We start from the raw sequence: 20579 nt of genomic DNA on the forward strand, positions 1-20579 counted from the left end.
AAGAATTTCAACATTACCAGTGATACCTCTAGGTCTTCCTTCAGAATCTTTAATAGATCTTTCATTTGGATAATTATATTTATAAATGTTAAGAGCACCATTACCACCTAATAAACCAAAAATATCTCTATTTTGAGGTAGATGTTTAACGCCCCAAATAGTAGCTCCAAATGCTTTTTCATTTAAGCATGCATAACCGCTTTCAGGGTGAAGAGTACGCATGTCATGAACATGGAACTTACCTTCTAATGTTGTAGCGACTAATTTATTCATAATTATATCTTTTCTATCAAATTCAACACCTACAACACCATTCTTTAAGTTACTATCCCAAAGTAACTAGTTAGTTTTAAGGTCAAAAAATTTCAAATCACCATTATCATATCCAGCAGCTAATACTCTTTCTTCATTATTATAACTATTACCAAATCTATTTTTTAAAGAGCATTTTAATTTCTATCAAAAATTTTGCTTTATAAATATTTATTACGCTACACACCAAGCATCTGGAACAGACTCTTTATCACTAGGTTCAAGGGAAAGGACGGGAGCTTTCTATCTTGGATCCCATACTCTCACACAACCTTTTATAAAGAAGAAAATTTATTAATATTTTAAAATCTTTTATTTAAAAAAAATCTATTTTCAGTATTGCTAAAAAATATTTATTTGCTTTTGGATTGATTATTTTAAAAATATATTTTACCATCTCTTCCTGCTGTAACAATTTCTGGAGCACCATACCCAATATCTAATCCTCCGATACCGTCGATAGCATTAACTAATGTGTTGTGAGCTTTTACACTGTAGTAAATTTTTCCTGTTTCTAAATCAACTATATTCATTTCACCATTAAAATCACCAAATGCAAGATCTGCTTTATTAGGCAAGCATGCTCCGAAAGTTGAACATTTTATACCCTTAGGATGCTAAATCTAGAATTAAAAAATTTTAATAATTAAATCTAAGTATTTAAAATTTCAAAAAAGTAAAAAGAAAAATATTTTTTACATCTCTTGTAACCTATAATTCATTTTTGGTTAACTAATGGATTTGAATTGTTCCTGTTGCTTTTGGATGTTAACCACATAAAACAAACTTAGCGGTTTGTGGAATCCACCTATTTAAAGAATAATAAATGCATATTTGTAAATCATCTAAAATGCTGAATAATAAATAATTTAATTTAAAAGCATATGTATATACTTAACATCGTAAGGAGTAAATGTCAAAGTTTTATTTAAATGTTCTATTATTTAAGGAGCTTCAGTAGTATCCATCTTCTTGCTATAAAATTTGGAAAAAACTTAAATTATTATTTGCTTATTACAAATTAGTTATAAAATTAATATTTGAATTTTTATTAATTATTATTAATTTTTAAATATTTAATATCTTTTATTAGGATATTTTAAAATTTGCAAAAAAAAAAACTAGCGTTTCTGTTTTCACATATTTTTTTAATTTCTAATAGAAAAAAAGACATAAAAGAAATTAATCGATTTTTTAGTTCAATAATTATTCTATTTTTCTGAAAAGTTTGTCTACCAAGAAAATAACTTTACCATCACTAAAAATTTAAAAAGAAATAATCGAATTTAATTAATGTTAAAAATTAAAATATAATATTTCTTATTTGTATTTTAAAAAGTTTTGCAATTAATTAAGTAATTAATATCTATTTTATACATACATACAACGCATATATTTTATGTAATTTTTTAAATATTTAGCAACAAACAATTATAATTAATAACATTTTAAATTAATAAAAAAACGAAAAAAATTTAAGTATTGTATGAGTTAATGAAAATATATATCTTCATTTCTTTTTGTTTTTCTTATTTTTACTCTTTTCTTTGGCTTTGATATGAGCTGTACTGTTACTAACTGCGAATGTTTTGCTAGTAGAAGTATCTTGAGCAGCTGCTGAAGAACCTTGAGTTCTTGAATTAAGGGCAGCTCCTTTCTTCTTTTTAAAATCTTTTCTTTCCCATTTAGGTAACCATCTTTCTGGATTTGGGAGAGGACCTGGGTTTTTAGGATCGAATCCCTTGGGATATCTAACTCTTTTCTTCTTGGGTTTAGTAATTTTTTTAGCAACGTGAGTTGCTGGAGTTGTAGAAGATTTAGTCTAAATTTTAGAAAGAGCAATTTCACTTTCAAGTCTTGTAAGCTCTGTGTAGTCCTCGATAACGTTGAATTTGATGTTTTTTAGGTAGGATTGGGCTTTTTCAAATTCACCTTTGCTGCTGTGCAACTTAGCAAGACGTTGTTAATAAGAACTCTCCTTAGGGAATTATTAAGCAAGCTTAGTGTAAATTTGGAGTGCAATGTTTGCATCAGTCTTTGAATAAACGTCACCAAGATATTACAAGACTTAAGGATTGTGAGTGTTAGTAGCAATTTAATTTAATATTGGTTATATTAAAGAAGTATTTTCATCTGATTTAATCTTTGAAATGTAGGAAAGAATAAAACAGCAGATAATCTCATTTTCGTAAAGAAGAGTCTTATCAGAAGTAGAATTGTGAAGAGCTTAGAAATTCTAAAGGATTTACTATGAAGAGCCTTATGAACGAGCTACTTCAGATAAAAGTAAAAATACTTCAATTCTCAAATCATAGGGAGCTTGAGAGTTAGTCAAAATATTAGTGTTCAATTAATTTAAGAAGTTGTTAAGTAAATCATCCTTTTTGGACTTCATAAGAATATAGATCTTTACAGATAAAAATTTAATGTTTTTATCGAGATTTGAGAAATTGTGCTCGATTTCATTAAGCAAAGTTAGTGCTTCTTAAAATTTACCTTTCTAAATAAGTAAAAGGGATTTATTTAGCTTAAAGACAAATATCTATTCTTAGGTCTACTTGAATTTGCTCTATATAGCTTCATCAATCAACTTAAGAGAATCACCATATTATTCGTGCTTATGTTGATAACGGAAAACAACAATATTATTATTTAATACTGCCTTCAAGTTTTTATCAGTTAAATTTTATTTTTAGAACTCTTCATACTATTTAATCTTTTTCTCAATCTCTTCACCAACTAAGTACTTATTGTTTATAAAATCAGCATAATCTGCTTAAAGAACAGCCATAATTTCATCTTGTTTATCATTATCTTCTTGGATCATTTGCTTAAACTTTAATTGCATATCTCTTGATCTTTCTGTCTCATGAAGGCAACCTAAAAGAGTACCATAGTTATAAATAAGTTCATTATTAGGCTACTTTTGGTTTTTCAAATATTCCTCAACCAAACTTTGAATGTTCTTTTAAATTTGCTAATCCTATTAGATAAATAAAATATTAATAAATAAACTAAAGATGCAATATTTAAATAAATTTTTAATCATTTCACTTCCAATTTTGTTAAACTTTATAGCTTAAATTTAAATGTCTGATATTGAAATTTATTTTAAAAACTTAAATTATGTTTTTTAAAGTGAAATACCTATAAATTAATGAAGATTTAATAACTTCAAAAACGAAAGAAAGAAAGTTACATTGGTTTAAATGGAGGAGGCAATAGCATTAACAAGTAAATCTGAATAATCGTCGGTTTTGGGGAATTTTTTAAGAATTTAAGCATAAAGTTCTGCAGATAAGCTAAATTTAGAAAGTTTGTTAAGAGTTTAAGCTTAAAGAACTTAAAATTGCATTGATTGATTATTAGCCTAATTTAAAAACTTTAAGCAATCATCATATTTTTCACTGCAGTAAAGATAATATGCATATGCAAGCTATTATTGCTCATCACCTTAACCTGCTCCACCTTTTTCGTATTCAGCTTAAAGAGTTGTGTATTTTTCTGATTTAAGCAAAGCAACCATTCTACATCTTAAAACTTTATCATCTTACTTCTTTTACAAGATTTAGTCACAGACTTTGACTACTTGATCATGATTTCTTTCCTTAATGCATTCTGATAAACGCTAATATAATGTTTCTACTTAGGTATTATCCATTTTATAGCTATGCTTTTTTATATTTCAATTTATCTCTTAATTTAATTTATTATTGTTTTCTAAATACAAATATCTTTAATTACTCAAACTACTATCAATTACAATGATATTGTTTGATAAACGTATTTTATCAATTAAATAATTTATCAATTGCCTTCAATTAATCTTAAATGGATATTTCTTTAATCTTCCACATAAGATTAATTTTTCTCATTATACAATTCTTTCATCAGTACATTTGACACTTGTACATATTTTTATAAAATAAGATAGGTTAACTAAGACATTGTGATATTCTATATTCAAATAAATAAAAAAATAATTATAACATTTATTATTTATAAAAATTGATATTAAATCAAGCTATTTTATTAAATGTTTTTTTTTTTAATTTTATCAAAATTATTTTATGATAATCTAAAATTTAAAAATCCATTTTTTTACATCTTTTGTCGAATTTAGATATTATTCTCAAGTGAAAACTATAATTAACGATTTAAAAGCATTGAAAAATATCTTTATGAATTGCTTATCTTTTTTTAATAGTTATTTTAAATTATAGGAATAGAATAAGCTAAAAAAATAAAAATGTTTTACTTTCGTAAAATATTATTTAAATTATTGTTTATAAATAGTATTTAAAGTAGTATTAGATAATATAAAACAGAAAACTTCAAATTAGTTCTACAATTAAAATATATTTATTATTTTATCATTTATTTTTAATATATAATTAATATATTGACTCGCTTTAATAAAGGTAAATTTTAACATAAAATATAAACAGTATTTTCAATCTATTTTCATTTGGTTTAAATGATTACTAAAATTTTTTACTTTTTTCGTGTTTATCATTCACTCACTCATTCTAAAGAACTTTTAATCAGCTTATTTTAATTTTGTTAAACTATTTTTCCATCTTTTTGAACTAGGTTGTAGTCCTATAAAATTGATTTAAATTTATTATATTAAGATTTTTAAAGGTTGACTATTTCATTTTGTTACTCTGAAGCTATTTTATTAATAATTTTTTTAGCATTTGATATAGCAAAGGAAGTTGAGGATGGTGATTCTTAGTTAGATATTAGTGTATTTTTATTATTATGTGAATTAATTGCTTAATTCAAACTGATGCTATTCCTTTCCCTAATTTGATTATCGCAAAAAGATTAAGAATCGTCTTAACATAGTTAATTGCTAATATTATTTGACTACATACTAAATCCATTGAAATGAGGAGGTAATACAGATTTAGCAGCCAAATTTACATTTTAAGTTTAGTTATGAAAATTTTGTTACACCAAAACTTAATCAGTTTCTATTTTATTTTCATAATTATTACTTGTAGATAAAAAGCTTTTGGCTGCTGCTCCACATCCTGCCATATATGTAAGTCTGAGGCTTCTTCTCTTTATGTATCTTGAAGATGAACTATAAGGAGTTTCAATACTTAACTTGTTATCTGTTATATAAGATTATTAGGAAGAAGTGTTATTGCTTTCAAACTGTAATTTAGTAGATTAAGATGTATTAGAATTAGAAGCTTAGCCTTAAAATAACAAATTATAAAATTCTTTACATTTTAAATTTGATACTTTTGCATTATGAGCATATGATTATTAATAAAGTAGCTAATATTTAGAATTATCTTATTCATCTTTATTGTTTGTAATTTACTATTATTGGGCATTTCTTGTTGATAAATTCTAATTAATTTTAGGCGTTTTTGGGATTTATGATTATTTCATCTATTTTTTTACTTAGTTATTGATTAAATGCTTATTTGTTTCATTTACGGATACATCTATAGATGTATTTTATGAAATAGGATTTGTTATAGTTATATATTGTTGCTAAGAAATAGTAGTAAAATTGGATTATATAATATTATCTATGTTTTTAGTTTATGTATCTTAGCACTTTGAATAGTTAAATCCATTTATACCTTCATCTTGTATTGACTTTGACCTATAAGATTACTTATTTTTACTTTTTAGGGATGTATACTCAGAAGATCCTGCAGGAGCTATTATAGGAGTGATTTAATCTAATTAAAAGTCTTTTATAATGTTTAAGCTTTAATCTTTTTCATTTATTCTATTTTACCCTTGATTTCGTGAAAATTATTTTTTTCTATCAGTTTATTCATACGAAGTATTTAGATTAGCAGTAATATTCTTTTTATTCTAGGAAGCTTGAGGTGTATTTTTATTGAAGTTGGTTACTACTTTATTTCCATTATCTTTTTCTTGTTTAAATTATGGTAATTTTACACTTTCGTCATTTTGAATGTCATTTTAATTTTAATTTTTTGATATCTCTATTTTTTTTATAGAATCTTTGTTTACTGTAAGGACTTCCTAGAGCTTATTTGTCAGTTATTTGATGAATTATTCCTTTTGATTGCTGCTTGTTACTGCTTCAATTTTCAAATCTTCTATATATTTTTGTTTTTATCTACTTTATGATTTGTTACTTTTATTAACAAATACACTGCAGATATTATCATTTGTCTTATTTTTTCCTAATATTTTTTATTTAAATTTACATACTTTGTCTTCTAAACTTCCTTCAATTAATTACTGCTAAAATTACTACTTTATGTCAAAGATTCCTCCTATATTTTAGTTATTTAAGTTCCTACCCTCTTCTATATTTGAATTTCTTGTTGATTTTGTAATAATTGGAATATTTTCCTTATTACTCAATGAAATATGTTCTAATTGTTTTTTTTTAGAGCAACTACGAAAGGAATTATTTATCATGCTTGTATCTAACTTCTAAAGCCTGGATGCAGTTATTTTTTTTAAAGGATTTGAAGGTGAAATCGAGTTATTTCTATTTTCATTAAGATTTTATTTATTTTCAATCGAATGATCTTATTATAGCCTAGCAAAGTATTAATTTTCAATAGATTTTTCTTAATTTATCAAATCATCACATATCTTTATCTTATCATAAATAGTTTAATTCATATCTTATTAACTGTTAGCACCAGTTACTTACTAATTTTATCTTATCTCTTAGTGTTATGATTTGCTTTATTATCTCCTTTTTTGCTTTTTAAAATCAGAACAACTTGTTTCTAATCTAAATCTTTCTTAATTGTTCTAGCCAATACTTAGGTTTCTTTCTAAAAAATCTAAATTTCTTAGCTTTTAAGCAATTTTCTTTTCTTCTGTACTGCTTTATTGTAATTGCTTTATAGGTTTTTATCCAGGAGTTTCAGGTGTTGTATATTATGTTTGTTGCTCTTAATTAAGCTTATCTAAGCTGCTGCTTGCTATATCTCTATTTAAATCCCTGTTTGTATTTTCTTCTTCTTCAATCTCATCTAGCAGCTACCTGTTTTCCTTGAGAGAATCTTATGTTTCTATTTAATCATTTTTATTCTTTAAAGAGTCTACTTATTAATTATTATTATCTGGTTAAAAATCAGAGTTCTATTTCATTTAAATATCAATTTTTATTTCATTAAAATGAAATTTCATTTCACCTTGATTATTTTACTCAGATTGCATCATTTTATCTGTTATTTCTTTAGAATTTTCTTATACTTAAAAAGACTAATCTATGTCTTCAGTATCATTAATTTTGTAAGAATTTAATTTTTCTTCATTATCATCAGAAATTTGTACTTTCTTATTAAGCTCACTCTTTTAATAATTGATTTTTTCATTAGAAATTTCTGCATTTCTTTCACAAATAATTCCATTTGAGCAACTTTTATTATTATTCTAATTTTTTTTCATTTAATTAGTTTAACTAGCTAATCTTCCTTGATTTATTGTGTTTATTGATTTTTAGTTAGCATTTTGATAAATACTTTATATATTTTATATTGAGTTCAAAGCAGGTTGGTTATTGGTACAAATCTATCTTTTTCCCAAGAAATCTGAAAAATTTTTAGAATTAGATTTGCCAGTAATATTTGGAAGCAGCTATTGCTACTTTTCTGGTGTTTAAGACATATCATTTTGCTTCTAACCATTATTAATAAGGTTGAGATCTATTTTCATACCTTTAGATTTATTTAGCTAATTTTTATTACTTGGTGTTGTGAGAGAACATTCACCATTTAGATATGGAAGGGTAAACTAATTTCCTTCATTTTTATTCTAATTCAATTACAATTTTTCTGTTATTTTCTATTCAGCTTTATTTTAATTTTTTGTATTATGTTGTATTCTAAAATTATCTATTGTTTTGGCTATATTACTATTACGGGATACGATATTTTTGTAATAATACATTGCAAGTAACTCATTCCTTTTGAATACCATAAATTCTGCATCCTCTACTGCCTCTTTAACTATTCTGAAATAGTTTCTTCTTGCAAATTAAGGACATGATAAAGCTTGTTAATGAGAATTTTAAATCAGTTGCTATTACTCAGAAATAGTAGTATTATTACTATTGCTTTGAAGGATTTAGTTTTTTTATATGATGCAATTATTAATAGGAGTATTAACTTAAATTGAAGAAGTAATAGAAGAATAAGCATTGCTAAATCCACCTTAAAAATTAGCCTGTGGTATTGTTGTAGGAGGGAGAACACAAAATTAATAAAATAAAAACTTCTCTTTATCATAATTACTGTAATATCTTTAATGACCTAAAAATGTCTTCTTTTCCTCATTTGCAGATTCATTGCTTATTTTTGAAGAAAAATATTTTTTAAACATTTATGATGCTGATGCACTCTAAGAGGAATTAGTTGAACTGTAAGCTCCTCCAGTAAATTTTGTATTTTCTGGTGTTTCACTCCTAGCTACATTTAATCCACATTAGTTGCTTAAGTAACTACCTCTTTTTCTATTCAAATTAATTGGAATAGCTTAAGGTTTACTTATTTTCTAATCATTAACAGAATTCAGATTCCTAAAGCTCTCCTCTCCACTTTTTAAATTCTCATGGCTATTAGACAATAATTCCTCCTTCAACTCTAATTTTAAGGTTAATTAAAAATATATTTATAAATATTAACAAAAATTCGAATAGTTATTATGTAAGGAATACAAATTACGTTTATTAAAATAATAATTAACTTAGCATAACTTAGAATATAGTATTTTATATTAATTATTTTACCTTGCTAGCAAATATTTTTATCTGAATCTGCATAGTCTTGTATCTAATTAGATGTTTAGACATTCAATTAAAGACATATATTTTATTTGTCTTAGCTTTTTGGTTTTTATAATTTCTATTCTATTTAATTTTCATTTCTCCTTTGATTACTAATAGAATTGGAGTTTTCTTTCTTTTACAATAAAGGGAGATCTGCTTTCGATTATGGTGTTATTTTGACTTTTTCTTGAAATATTTTTTTTGAGAACTCAACCAATCCTTTGTATAGCATACAAAGAAATGGAAAATTGTGATATATATTATTTTAATTTATGACTTTTATCTCCTCTACTTTATTAGTATTGTTTATGTGAGTATAATATGCAATGAACATTTCCGCAATATCTGTATAAAACCCTTTATCCTGTACTTGATATTCAAACTAAGGAGAGAGCATCACCATTAACTCGTAAGATGTTTTTTCAAAATTGATTCTTTCATTCTTACTTGCTGATTTAAAAGTAAAGAGAGCTTCTAGTATTTCGTTTTCTTTTTGAGCTCTAATCTTTTCTTGTCTTTTCATCTTAACTACACAAGAACTTATGAGCTTCTTATTTGAATCCAAATCATCCTAAGAAGATAAATCCAAAAATTATTTAATACCAGCAAGTCTTTCTTTTAGTAAATCGCATGCCTTTTCCATGTTACTTGAAGCTGACTCACTAAAAGCTATATAGAATATTTTTCAGTTGATTGTAATAACTATTAAATAGTTAAAATTTCAATAGATTTTTAATCAGCTAATTTCTTATCTTTTATACAAGCAAATTTTTTAATTTCGAAAAGGAAAAATAACCAATTAAAAATTGTATTAAATGTTTATGTATTATTAGTTTTACCATTAAGAATAAATTTCTAACTTACATCAATCTTAATCTTAACAACTTTTATAAGAATTATTAAATTTAGATTTTTTAATAATAAATCTCTTAAGTTGATTTTACCCTATTTTTAACTTACAGCTAGCTCATTCGTATCTTCTTTTTTTTAGATTTTAAAATAAATCCTTCAAACATTTACTAAAATAAAATTCTTGATTTTTCAAAATAAAATTATATAAAAAAATTAAAGATTCTGAGTCAAAAAATTAAGAATTTTTAAAATAGTAAAAATTATTTATTTAATCTAAAATATTCTTCCACTTTAAAGAAGTAGAACAAATAATTTAGATAAGAAAGTTGATTTAATTTATTTCTTATTTTTATTAGGATTTTACTAATATGACTTATTCTTAAAATAAAAAAATATCTAAAATTCATAATACTAAAAAGCTTTAATATTAAGCTTAAAAAAATAAATAATAAAAATTGCTCCAAATAATATAAAACCTAAAAATTTTACTACATTAAAAATGTATTAAGTATTTAAAAGCATACACTAATTAAGTTAAGAATTATGTAAAAATTAAGAAAACTTAGATAAATCCTCAAAAAAAAAGATTTTATATAAACATTTATATATAAAATAGTTTTAAAATATATTCACTACTGCTTTCTATTCATTTCAATAATTTTCATGAGCTCATCTCTCTCTTATTTCAAAATTACATTTTCTTTACTAATTTGATTATAATATTATTCATTTTGGTTTAATGATTCAAGTTAATTTGAATACCCAACAAGAATTCTTTCTAATTTATCTTTAAATTCTTCGAAGTTTTAATTGACTTTATCTTCTGCAACAATAATATTCTCAAATGCCTTTGAGCTCTTTTTTTATTATTTTTTAAGCTATTTTAATTCTTTTTCATTTTAAAATATCGATTCAAATAAATTATCTAATTAATATTCATATTCCTATATTAAACCTTATTGAGAAAGATTTTCTTGTATCAAGCATTTATTACTAGTTTCTAAACGCTAAATTTTATTTTTTAATTTTCTATTCTAAGATTTTAAGCACAATATTATTTTTTTGCTATATTCAGATTTTTTATTATTTATTTATTAGGTAAATCCAGAGCCAATCGCTCTTTATTTTCTAAGCCAAGCTATATTATCATCCCTAACTTCTATCTCCTTATATAATTATCCAATAGTATATTCTAATTCCTATATTCTTTTTTAATTTAAGAGCTATTCTTCTCCTAAACTTTATTTCTATTGCATTTCTCTTAATTATTGCAAAAAATTGTTATCGCCTTTTGATATTTTTTCGTTAGAGTCTTCATTAAGTAGACTTGATTTAAAATGAACTTCATTAATTGACCCAAATGTATTTAAATTTTTAAAAGGTTATGTATTATTTTTTAAATGACCATTTAATTCGCTGCTTTATCCTCTACTTTAAGTATTACTGTTCTAGCTGTTTGATAGCCTAGTTTTAAAATTAATATAATTAAATAAAATAAAAAAATATTTGTTATATTTACTGATCATAATATAGCTCTTCATACTATGGTAAAGTTTTATTGCAGTTTGGGCAGCATGTGATTACTAAATTATTTGATGTGATACTTTAAGATTAATTTAATAGGTTAACTTTCCTTTTTTAGAATGGTGATATTTTTAATTCATTACTGATAAATGCATCTGCTTAGTAACGTTATTAGGAATCGGCACTGTTGTCATAGCTATCAGCATTCGAAAGATAATTTATATTTTTATGATTGTCTTTTAAGATAGATTTTTCCATTATTTTCATTAAGTTCCCATCTGATTTTTTTCTTTCATCTATTATTTGAATACTGTTATCAGATTTATTATAAATTGTTGTAAAGTTTATCTTTTCTACTGATTGTTTTGAATGATGCTAATCTTCATTAAAAGAAATAGTTGTTCCATTTGTAGCAGTACCCCAATAAGCCTCTTCATTATCAAGAGCATCTGAATTGCTTTGATTTTTAGATCTTCTGCCTAGTGTATTATTATTATGGATACTGTTTTACTTTTGCTTATTGTTAAAATCTTATGGCAGTTAATTTATAAGTAGAGAGTTGTTTTAGTTTAAAAAAGAGGCAGGTCCTTGATAAGAATTAACAATCTAATTAATTCCTCTTGGTAGTGTTTTTTACTCTTCAGATTAGCAACCTTAGTTTGAATGATTTTCTGTATTTTCTAATTGCTGCTTTACTGCAAAACTCTCCTACATAAAATGAGAGAAATGAATTGAGCTTTTAACCTGTTAACTATTCCCTTAAGATTCTTCTTAATTGTAATTATTTTATGATACTTGCAAGCTATTTTTTTATTATTGTAAATTAGCTTTAACCAAAGTTAGCAAACTCTCCTAAAAAATATTTGGTCTGCAAGTCTGACTATTATTGCTTGATTAATTGTTATTTTAGTAAAATTAGGAAACTTCTAACTTTTTTGTATCATTTAAAGATGAATTTTAATCTCTTTATGATATTGTGCTAGGAGTTAATTGTTATAAGTTTAGTATATTTTATTATTTTGGGCTTATATCTCTCTATTACTTCAATCTTTGTTGTTTTCCTTAAATTTTATTTACTTCATTATTATAACAAATATTTGATGCTGCCTCATCAATCTTTAAATTTTTTTGAGAGATATTGAAAGAAACTTATTAGTCTTGATTTGTATTTAAACGTGCATTTAAACTCCTATGGTTTTGCCTAGATTATTACTATTATTGACTTTGTATATCTTGGTTTTAAGAAATTCCAAGCTTAATATTGATTTAATTTGATGACTAATTGTTTGATAAGCCTGCTTAAGAAGCAGCACTAATGTCAAGAGTCTAATTAGTTTAAGAATTTATTTTTTTATTATTTTGAATATAAGCACTACTATAAAAGCTATATTAAGAGGCATCTAAACTGTTGCTTCTGTTTATTCTTGAGTTTGTATAAAATGAATTAGAAGGAGTATTAATTTTACGACTTTAATTAAGCTATTCATCAAAAACGTTTAAAAGCTTATCTTTTTCTTTATCTATTATAATCTCTACCTTTTATTACATTACATCTGTTGTTGCCATCAACTAATGTCTTTGTTTAAACAGGATTTATTTTTTATTATTCTTTACTTCATTTTATTCAGTCTTTATATATCTTTTGTGATCTTCTAAATCCACTATCTTTTTCATTATTTATGGATCAACATTGTCCCAATTCTTACGAGACTTTTATTCCTCAGTTTATAATCTATTTTCTCTTAATATTTTAAGCTTTTCTTACAGCTACTTAGCCTTGTCATTTTATTAAATTTCATTATTTTATAAGCAAGTTTATTTAATTTACTAATTAATATCAGTATTTTCTTTACCAGGACAACTATTTCCATCTAAATGCCTATTTGGAGATTCTCTTTTAGAATATTATTTTTGTTTTTCTTAAGTTACAGCGCTGATGTCCATCAGTATAGTTTTTGATTATTTTAGTGTATCTTTAAATTTAAAATAAATATTTGTTTGCTTGTATAATTTTTACAATAAATTCCAGTATATTTTTTGAATAAATTTGAATTATTAAAATATATGATTCCCAAACAAACAAAATAATTAACAATATTTTGTCGAAATTTGATTATATTATTCAAAATAATCTATAAATACTATTTAAATTAAATCTTTCTTTATTTTTCATATTTTTTAATAGTTTAAACATTAGTTATAAAGTATATGTTGGTACAAATAAGTATTTGATATTTATTATGAAAAAATAAATTATTTGAAATGTTATGTGAAATATAAATTTACAAATTAAAATAATAAGTTATCACTCTTATTTGTCTTCAAAGTAATTTTAAATAGAATCTGTAAGGAAAAAGGAAGGTAATATTTTGCCTTCATAATCAACTATGCCACTAATGGCTCTGATCAATTTTAAGTTGTATTATAGATTTTTGAAATTAATTTTAGGCTAGTTTATGACACTCTAAATTGAAGATTCTAAATTTTAAATCAAATATTTTTCAATAAATTAAAAAATAAGATTTTTGATAGTAATTTTATTAAGTTCATATATTAAGTAGTGATCAGCTTTGTTTATCACAGGTTATTCTAAGTATCTAATTATATTTTTATCCTAAACTTAAAATTGAATCATTTTAATTTCGTTTTCTGTTGATTTAGATCTATCTAACTCATCTTTTTACATATTTTAGCCTAAGAATTGAGAAAAATAGCTTTATTTTAAATAATTTGACAACTTGTTAATTTGAAATTATGTATCTGAGTTGATTTTTCTAAATATTGCATAATTGTTTTCAATATTCTTGATAAAATACCATACTCTAAAAAGTAAAAGTAAATCTTTATTTTTTTCCATGTTTGCTTTATCACTTTTGATTTAGTTCAGAAAAACAATTTCTTCATTCTCAGATCTTAAGTCAATATTCTAAAGTATTATTTTAGCATATTGTTAAATAGCACTCATAGTTGTACTTAATTATTTAATTTAATCAAAGATTTTATTTTCTTGACCATCTTGTTGCTCACTACCCAAAAAAGTGTATTCGTAAAAAGGATTAGATTCACTTTCTCCATTTTCTTCCTAACCCTCATTATATTTATCAGGTTTTTTGCCTTTTTAACTATTTTACTAACTTTAACTTTTTTCTTAAGCTTTTACTTGTTCCAGTTAAATTAACTTCCCTTAAGTGACTAAATGTCTTTCTCTAAAGTGAGAGGTTAACTTATTTAAGAATTTTACTCTTGACTTTTATTCTTTTTATTTGTAATATTTTGATTGCTGCTAATATTCCTTTTAAGATTGAAGAAGTTTTTTTTTTGAATTATAGAAACTTTATAAATTGTTTTTATCCATACATTAAAATACATCTGATCCATCTTAAAAAGTATTAAATTAATTGCTCTTAGTTTCTTAAGTCAATACTTAGTTTTATATTTAACTGTTATGAGACTATAGGCTTTTCTTATTATGCTCATCTTTTTAATCAATTTATATTTAAGTAGAAGCCTACGAAGAACTAATACTATTAGATTAATCTGATGTAAAAGATCGCTCATTTTATTTTAAAAACTTTTGCTATTCTTATTGCTAAGAGCTTTCAATACTTGTCCTTTTTATATTTTAATTTACTTTTTACTGATTTTGTTACATAGGATTAGGGATATTAGGAATTTATTTAGTTAATTAAGAATCCTTGCTAGCTTCTTTTTATTGTTTAGGGTTAAATAAAGGATTTGTAAAAGAAGTTTGATTTTTTGCTGTTAAGCTATTTTATCTTTATATTGAAGATTAAGTAGGAGCATTTAAGCTTGCTTTAGTATTTGAATTTGATCTGTTTGAAGAAGTAGAACCTTTATTTGAAAAGGATGTGTTGTATGTTGTTTATAATTATGATTATTTATGAAGGATTACCTTTTGATAATTCTTTTTTACTTGAGGTTTTTCAGCTTAATTTTATGGAGCTGGCAGTGGTTTTGAAGTTTTTACTCCAATTTTATTAATTGGAGGCTTTTTTATCTAAGAATTTTATTCGTAAGGAGATACTTCAGGTTTTTAAAATTTACTTTTAGGACCTTCATTTATTTCTTAGAGAGCTTGCTCTGCTTTTTAAATGACATTAAGGATATTTTCTTAAATATGATTTTCAAATACCTCTTCTGGCATTTAGTTTATATCTTGCTTTTCAGGACCTTAACTACTTGCTAACTATTTCTTATCTTATTTTGGTTTCAAATAGTTAAGACTAAGCTATTTTTTTGCATTAAACTACTTGTTCAAAAATCTTTCATAAAATAGATTGTCTTTTATTAATTTGTTCTCTTCATGTTAAATTTCTTTTGTAACATGTTGAATTAATTGACTTAAAATTGATAGTTTTTGATCAAAAGGTAGCTTTTGGTCAACCTAAAATTCCATCAAAAAAATATCTTAAATGTATATAATTATTTGTAATCCGATTGATAAATACTAAAGATATTTATATTTTATTCCTTCTTTATTGTTTAATGTTATGTAATTCAGTAAGTAATATTTTGTTTTTTTAATTTAAAATTTCAAAAAAATTTTACTTATAATTTCTGACTTTAATTTTTTTTTTCGATACTTTGGAATGTTTGTTAAAAATTAAAATAATTTAATATTTTTATTAAATTTTATTTGTGATTTAATAACATTCTATTTTATATTATTTTATAAAAATGGAATATTCAGAGTAAAAAATTTAATAAGCTCTTAATAATAACTAAAAATTTTATTAATTAATAAAACAAACATTTATCTCCAATTAATAACTTAAAAAGAAAAAGAATTATATTTCAATAAAAATCAATATTTACATAAATAGTATTTTATATATATTAAACAAAAACAAAAAAAACATATCATAAAATTTAACGAATTTACACATTTTTAATTTTTTTATGTTAGAATATTAAGTTTAATAACTATTAATTTGAATATTAAAAAGTATAGATTTAGATAAATCTAATAAGCAAGGATTATTTTTTTGTAATTAACAGTAACTAAAAAGCTTATTAAAATTTATTATTTTCAGCATTTATTACTATTTGCAATATCTTCTTCTTACTAAAAAAAAATTTCCATAAAATTAAGTTCATCTGTTTAATAATTTAAGTATTAATAATTAATTAAGTAAATAAATTAAAAAATATATTTAAAATATTACTATTAAAGTTTTGACCAGCTTTCTCTTTTAGAAAAATTATATCTTCTTATATCAATGTGATTTACTAACTATTTAAAGGTATTTATTCTAATTAAATAATATTTTATAGTTCAATAAGACTATTTGAATAGTCATTAGTATCATAGAAATTATAAAATTCATTTTTTTATAACACTTCTAATGATTTAAGATGACTCCTGACAGATTTAAAATAATTTTTCAAAATATAGTAATAAGTGCCCTTTAAGTTATAATATTTTTATTTTAATACCGAATAGAACTAAATCAGCTACAAATTTTTTATATTGCCTTCACAATTTTTTAAGAGAATTTTAATTTCACTCAACAAATATTTGATAGGTGCAATTCTCTTTTTCTATAATAATTAGCATTTAGTTATAAGCTAGAGACATAATACTTCATATAAAATCATACATTTTGATTTATCTAGAGTTCTAAATTTACTGTTAAAATAGCATTCTTTGTAAACAATAGAAGCTTCTTGTAACAAATCAATAGCCTAAGTTAAAAGGATATTACTATCTTGTAATTATCCTATCTGAACTGGTGTTTAAATGTTATCTTTTTAATGTTTTTATTTAATATAGAATTTATTTGAATAATAATTGGATCTTTTTAGAAGTTCTTAGCAAGGTGATAAATTAATAGAATTATTATCGCTTTCATTATTAGATTCACTAAGTAGCTAATTTATGTATAATTAGTATTTAACAATTAAAAAATTTTATTTTTAAAAATTACATTAAGTGAGTACAAGTTTTACAGATAGCTTGGTAATTCAAAGTTTTTTGTAAATTCCTTCTTTTCAATAAAATGAGTGATATCTTAAAATATCTTAAATTATTCCATATTTTATTTTTAACAAAATTTATAGATTATATTAGCTAATTAAAATTTCCTTCCTGCATAAATACTTATTAAATTTTTATTTTATTTTACTTAAACAATTAAACTCAAAAATTGATGAAAATCCATATCTAAATATTATTTACGTAATTCATTTATTTTTTTTTCACTCAACAAGTTTGCTTTTTGCATATACTTCAAAGCATCTTCATATTTACCTTACATCATTAGTATTCTAGCTATATTATTCAAACTATTTTATAATTTGAAAACCGCTTAAAATTAAATGAAAAATAAAAATATTTACCATAATCCTACACCATCAAAATGCTGAATTGTCTTAAAAGCATTCATAGCAGCGTTATATTATTTAATTTCTTGATCTGAAAATTTATCTTCTTAACCATTATATTAATCTTGTATTCTTTATTAGACTCCAACAACAACTTAAAATATAGCTTCTATCAAATTTTTTAATTCTTTTTAAGTTTTTATTTGCCCGCTTTCAATCATTTTGTAAAACTTTAAAATACTAATTAATAAACAATCATTTTTAATTAAAATTTTGAAAAATATTTAATTTACTTTAATGGCTATGCGCATTGTATAAATTAGTTTAGTATACTAATTGGTATCTCAAAATTGTATTTCAAAAATTTAATTGTCAATGCAAAATACACTAATACAGTAGTAGCAAAGCAACAACTAATTATTATATAAAATTATATAAATAATTTTTAATTGCTGTCTTTTGTTTCTTAAATAGCCTAAATCCACTTTTTTTCTGAAAAAGCTATTGCTAAATATCCTACAGTTAGGGTATGTTAAGATTCAAAATCCCCAAAACATATATTAATAGGCGTAAAGAGCGTAGTATATAATGTTTTATTCTTTGATATTATTAATTAATATTTTTCATTCATTTTAAAAATATTATCACATCCAGCTTATTGTAAATTGGTCTAATTTAAAAAGAAAGTCTTATTTAGAAAGTCATTTGTTTCTTCAAGTCTATTTGTAGAATTTTAAAATTCCAAAGTTGTGATATTCTAGATTTAAGCTTTAAAATAAAAAATTTCTTTATTAACATGTTTTAATTATTTATAAATTATATTTTACTATTTGAAGAAAAAGGATGTGCTAAAACAAGCTATGTATAATAACCAACTCCTGTATCAAAATTTTTAATTGTTGGTGCAACTAAATATGCATATTAATCTATTTATTGAGAGCTATTATCAGAAATAGATTTGTCAATGTAAAACTTATTCTGCAGCGGCTTAAAATCAAAATCAATCCCAAAAATAGCATAAGTTGAGTTTTATTTAGTAAGGGAGTCATATTTTTCAATTTTATAAGTAAGCGTAGCAAGTGTGGTTTGTAAAACTATATCTATGTAGGGTTGAGATATTGAACTAGAAGTTAAAATAAAAAAAATAAATATATTAAATTCAGGAAGAGATAAATACATTTTTTGGTAATACTTTCCCATAATATACCAAGGTCTACATCTCCACTCTATAGGAAAAAGCCTTGGCGTATTATAGTATTAACAACTACATGGAACAGTAGCGTTTCCACATACTGCACCACTCTATGTCATATATTAAAATCCTCCAAATTAAGAGGGATTTGTAAATAAATATTTCTGATAATGCCCATCAGGTTATTTGATGCATTGCTGAAAAGGTCCTCCAAATTTAGAGTTATTTATTATACTACTTACAGATAAGACATTACTATTTATTATAAATATTTTTTAAATAAATGTCATAACTATTAACAAGTTTACCTTACTAAAGAATTGAAAATTCCATCTTTTTCCCTGCAATAGTAGAATTTTAAAGATTTTATTAAATCATATTACTGATTAACTTAAATTGATTTTGTAATTTAATGAGCAAACATTGTTTAAATTGTGTATTATTTTTATTCTATATTCAGGTCATTCCATTAATTCGTTAACGGACTCATCCATCCACCAATTTAAAATCTTTCTTTTAAAAAAATGAAAATAAGATGAATTACTAAAAGTTTACAAGTTATTTTAGATAAATTAAAATTAAACTTGTAGAAGTGAAATAAAGATTTCAATTTAAAATAAATTTAAATAGTATTAATTTCCTAAAATTTTAAATAGAAAGAATATAATTAATGAATTATAATAAGTTAGATTACTATAAGTCATATAAGAACTTTAATTATTATAAAAAACATAAGGGCCTATATCATTTATACATTACTAATCCTGATTGCATTATTACCATAAATTGCAATATGCATCTTAATCCAAACTAGAATTTAAAAGAAAATTCTATTTTTGAGAAATAGGATCAAACTCTGGCTCATTAGATTTGCTTTACCAACTAACTTTTAAATTTAAGAAACCATTATATAGCATATTTAATTACTCTAAAAATTACCTTCCTCTTCAAAAGTGTTATTAAATAGCAATAAACTATGAAATTTACCTATTACTTAGGCTTAAGAAACTTCTTTTTGCATTGAATGAAATACATCTGTGTTTAAAACGCGAGTTTGAACTGACAAAAACCATAAATACCTCTCTTATATCAATTCCTAAAGATTGTTTTATCTTTTGAAATTTATGAATATAATTTATATTTATAAAAATAATTAGTATTTACAACGGAAGAATGTAAATAAAAACTAATAATAGTGAATATAGCAATATTCCTATTGTGAGTGATGCTATATATGGAATGAAAATAATTATCAGCCTTTAATTTTACTCATTATAAATGTGTTTTTTAATATAATTTTTCATTGTTTTATTAATAAAAATAAATATACCTAAAATAATTATTTCTACTTTTTACTTTGAAATTAAAAAAAATTAATTATAAAAATATTTAATTGATTGATTAATTTAAATGGATTATTTTTTCGTTATCAAATAATTTCTAAAAGTTCTATCAAAATTTTAATATAATTTTTTCTAATGTTTTTTTCAGTAATTTTAAATATATTTATAAACTAATTTTTATCTTATACTAAGTTATTTATTCTTTTATTTTTAATCAAAT

At 23.1% G+C, this 20579-nt stretch overlaps 6 protein-coding genes across 6 annotated transcripts; 1 reads left to right on the plus strand and 5 right to left on the minus strand. All coding sequences in view use genetic code 6, as the record gives it.

Annotated features, from left to right (window-relative positions):
* Positions 1-269: 269 nt before the first annotated feature.
* Positions 270-1568, minus strand: TTHERM_00147630 (WD domain, G-beta repeat protein; the record flags this gene model as incomplete). Its single annotated transcript, XM_001021497.3, has 7 exons — positions 270-325; positions 375-430; positions 491-584; positions 707-935; positions 1012-1120; positions 1207-1442; positions 1566-1568. The coding sequence occupies 7 exons, from the start codon at positions 1566-1568 to the stop codon at positions 270-272; spliced, it is 783 nt and encodes a 260-aa protein (XP_001021497.2).
* A 254-nt stretch (positions 1569-1822) lies between these two features.
* TTHERM_00147640 (signal recognition particle 72 kDa protein (srp72), putative) lies at positions 1823-3973 on the minus strand (the record flags this gene model as incomplete). The annotated part of the gene is made up of 2 exons (XM_001021498.1): positions 1823-3295; positions 3512-3973. 2 exons carry the CDS (start codon positions 3971-3973, stop codon positions 1823-1825), a joined length of 1935 nt encoding a protein of 644 aa, XP_001021498.1.
* An 863-nt stretch (positions 3974-4836) lies between these two features.
* TTHERM_00147650 (hypothetical protein) lies at positions 4837-9746 on the minus strand (the record flags this gene model as incomplete). The annotated part of the gene is made up of 2 exons (XM_001021499.2): positions 4837-8918; positions 9065-9746. 2 exons carry the CDS (start codon positions 9744-9746, stop codon positions 4837-4839), a joined length of 4764 nt encoding a protein of 1587 aa, XP_001021499.2.
* An 838-nt stretch (positions 9747-10584) lies between these two features.
* On the minus strand, positions 10585-13564 carry TTHERM_000147658 (hypothetical protein; the record flags this gene model as incomplete). Its single annotated transcript, XM_012798953.1, has 2 exons — positions 11475-13564; positions 10585-11419 (listed from the first exon to the last, which is right to left on the minus strand). Exons 1-2 carry the CDS (start codon positions 13421-13423, stop codon positions 10585-10587), a joined length of 2784 nt encoding a protein of 927 aa, XP_012654407.1. The 5' UTR covers positions 13424-13564.
* A 1455-nt stretch (positions 13565-15019) lies between these two features.
* Positions 15020-15595, plus strand: TTHERM_000147659 (hypothetical protein; the record flags this gene model as incomplete). The annotated part of the gene is made up of 1 exon (XM_012798954.1): positions 15020-15595. The coding sequence occupies one exon, from the start codon at positions 15020-15022 to the stop codon at positions 15593-15595; it is 576 nt and encodes a 191-aa protein (XP_012654408.1).
* Positions 15596-16440: 845 nt separating this feature from the next.
* TTHERM_00147660 (tetratricopeptide repeat protein) lies at positions 16441-20320 on the minus strand (the record flags this gene model as incomplete). Its single annotated transcript, XM_001021500.2, has 11 exons — positions 16441-16597; positions 16666-17371; positions 17428-17785; positions 17840-18064; positions 18118-18592; positions 18652-18947; positions 19002-19271; positions 19325-19529; positions 19711-19902; positions 19956-20128; positions 20181-20320. 11 exons carry the CDS (start codon positions 20318-20320, stop codon positions 16530-16532), a joined length of 3108 nt encoding a protein of 1035 aa, XP_001021500.2. The 3' UTR covers positions 16441-16529.
* Positions 20321-20579: the final 259 nt, after the last annotated feature.

The sequence above is a fragment of the Tetrahymena thermophila genome, assembly GCF_000189635.1.
Source record: "Tetrahymena thermophila SB210 genomic scaffold scf_8254545, whole genome shotgun sequence".
Taxonomy (NCBI): Eukaryota; Ciliophora; class Oligohymenophorea; order Hymenostomatida; family Tetrahymenidae; genus Tetrahymena; species Tetrahymena thermophila.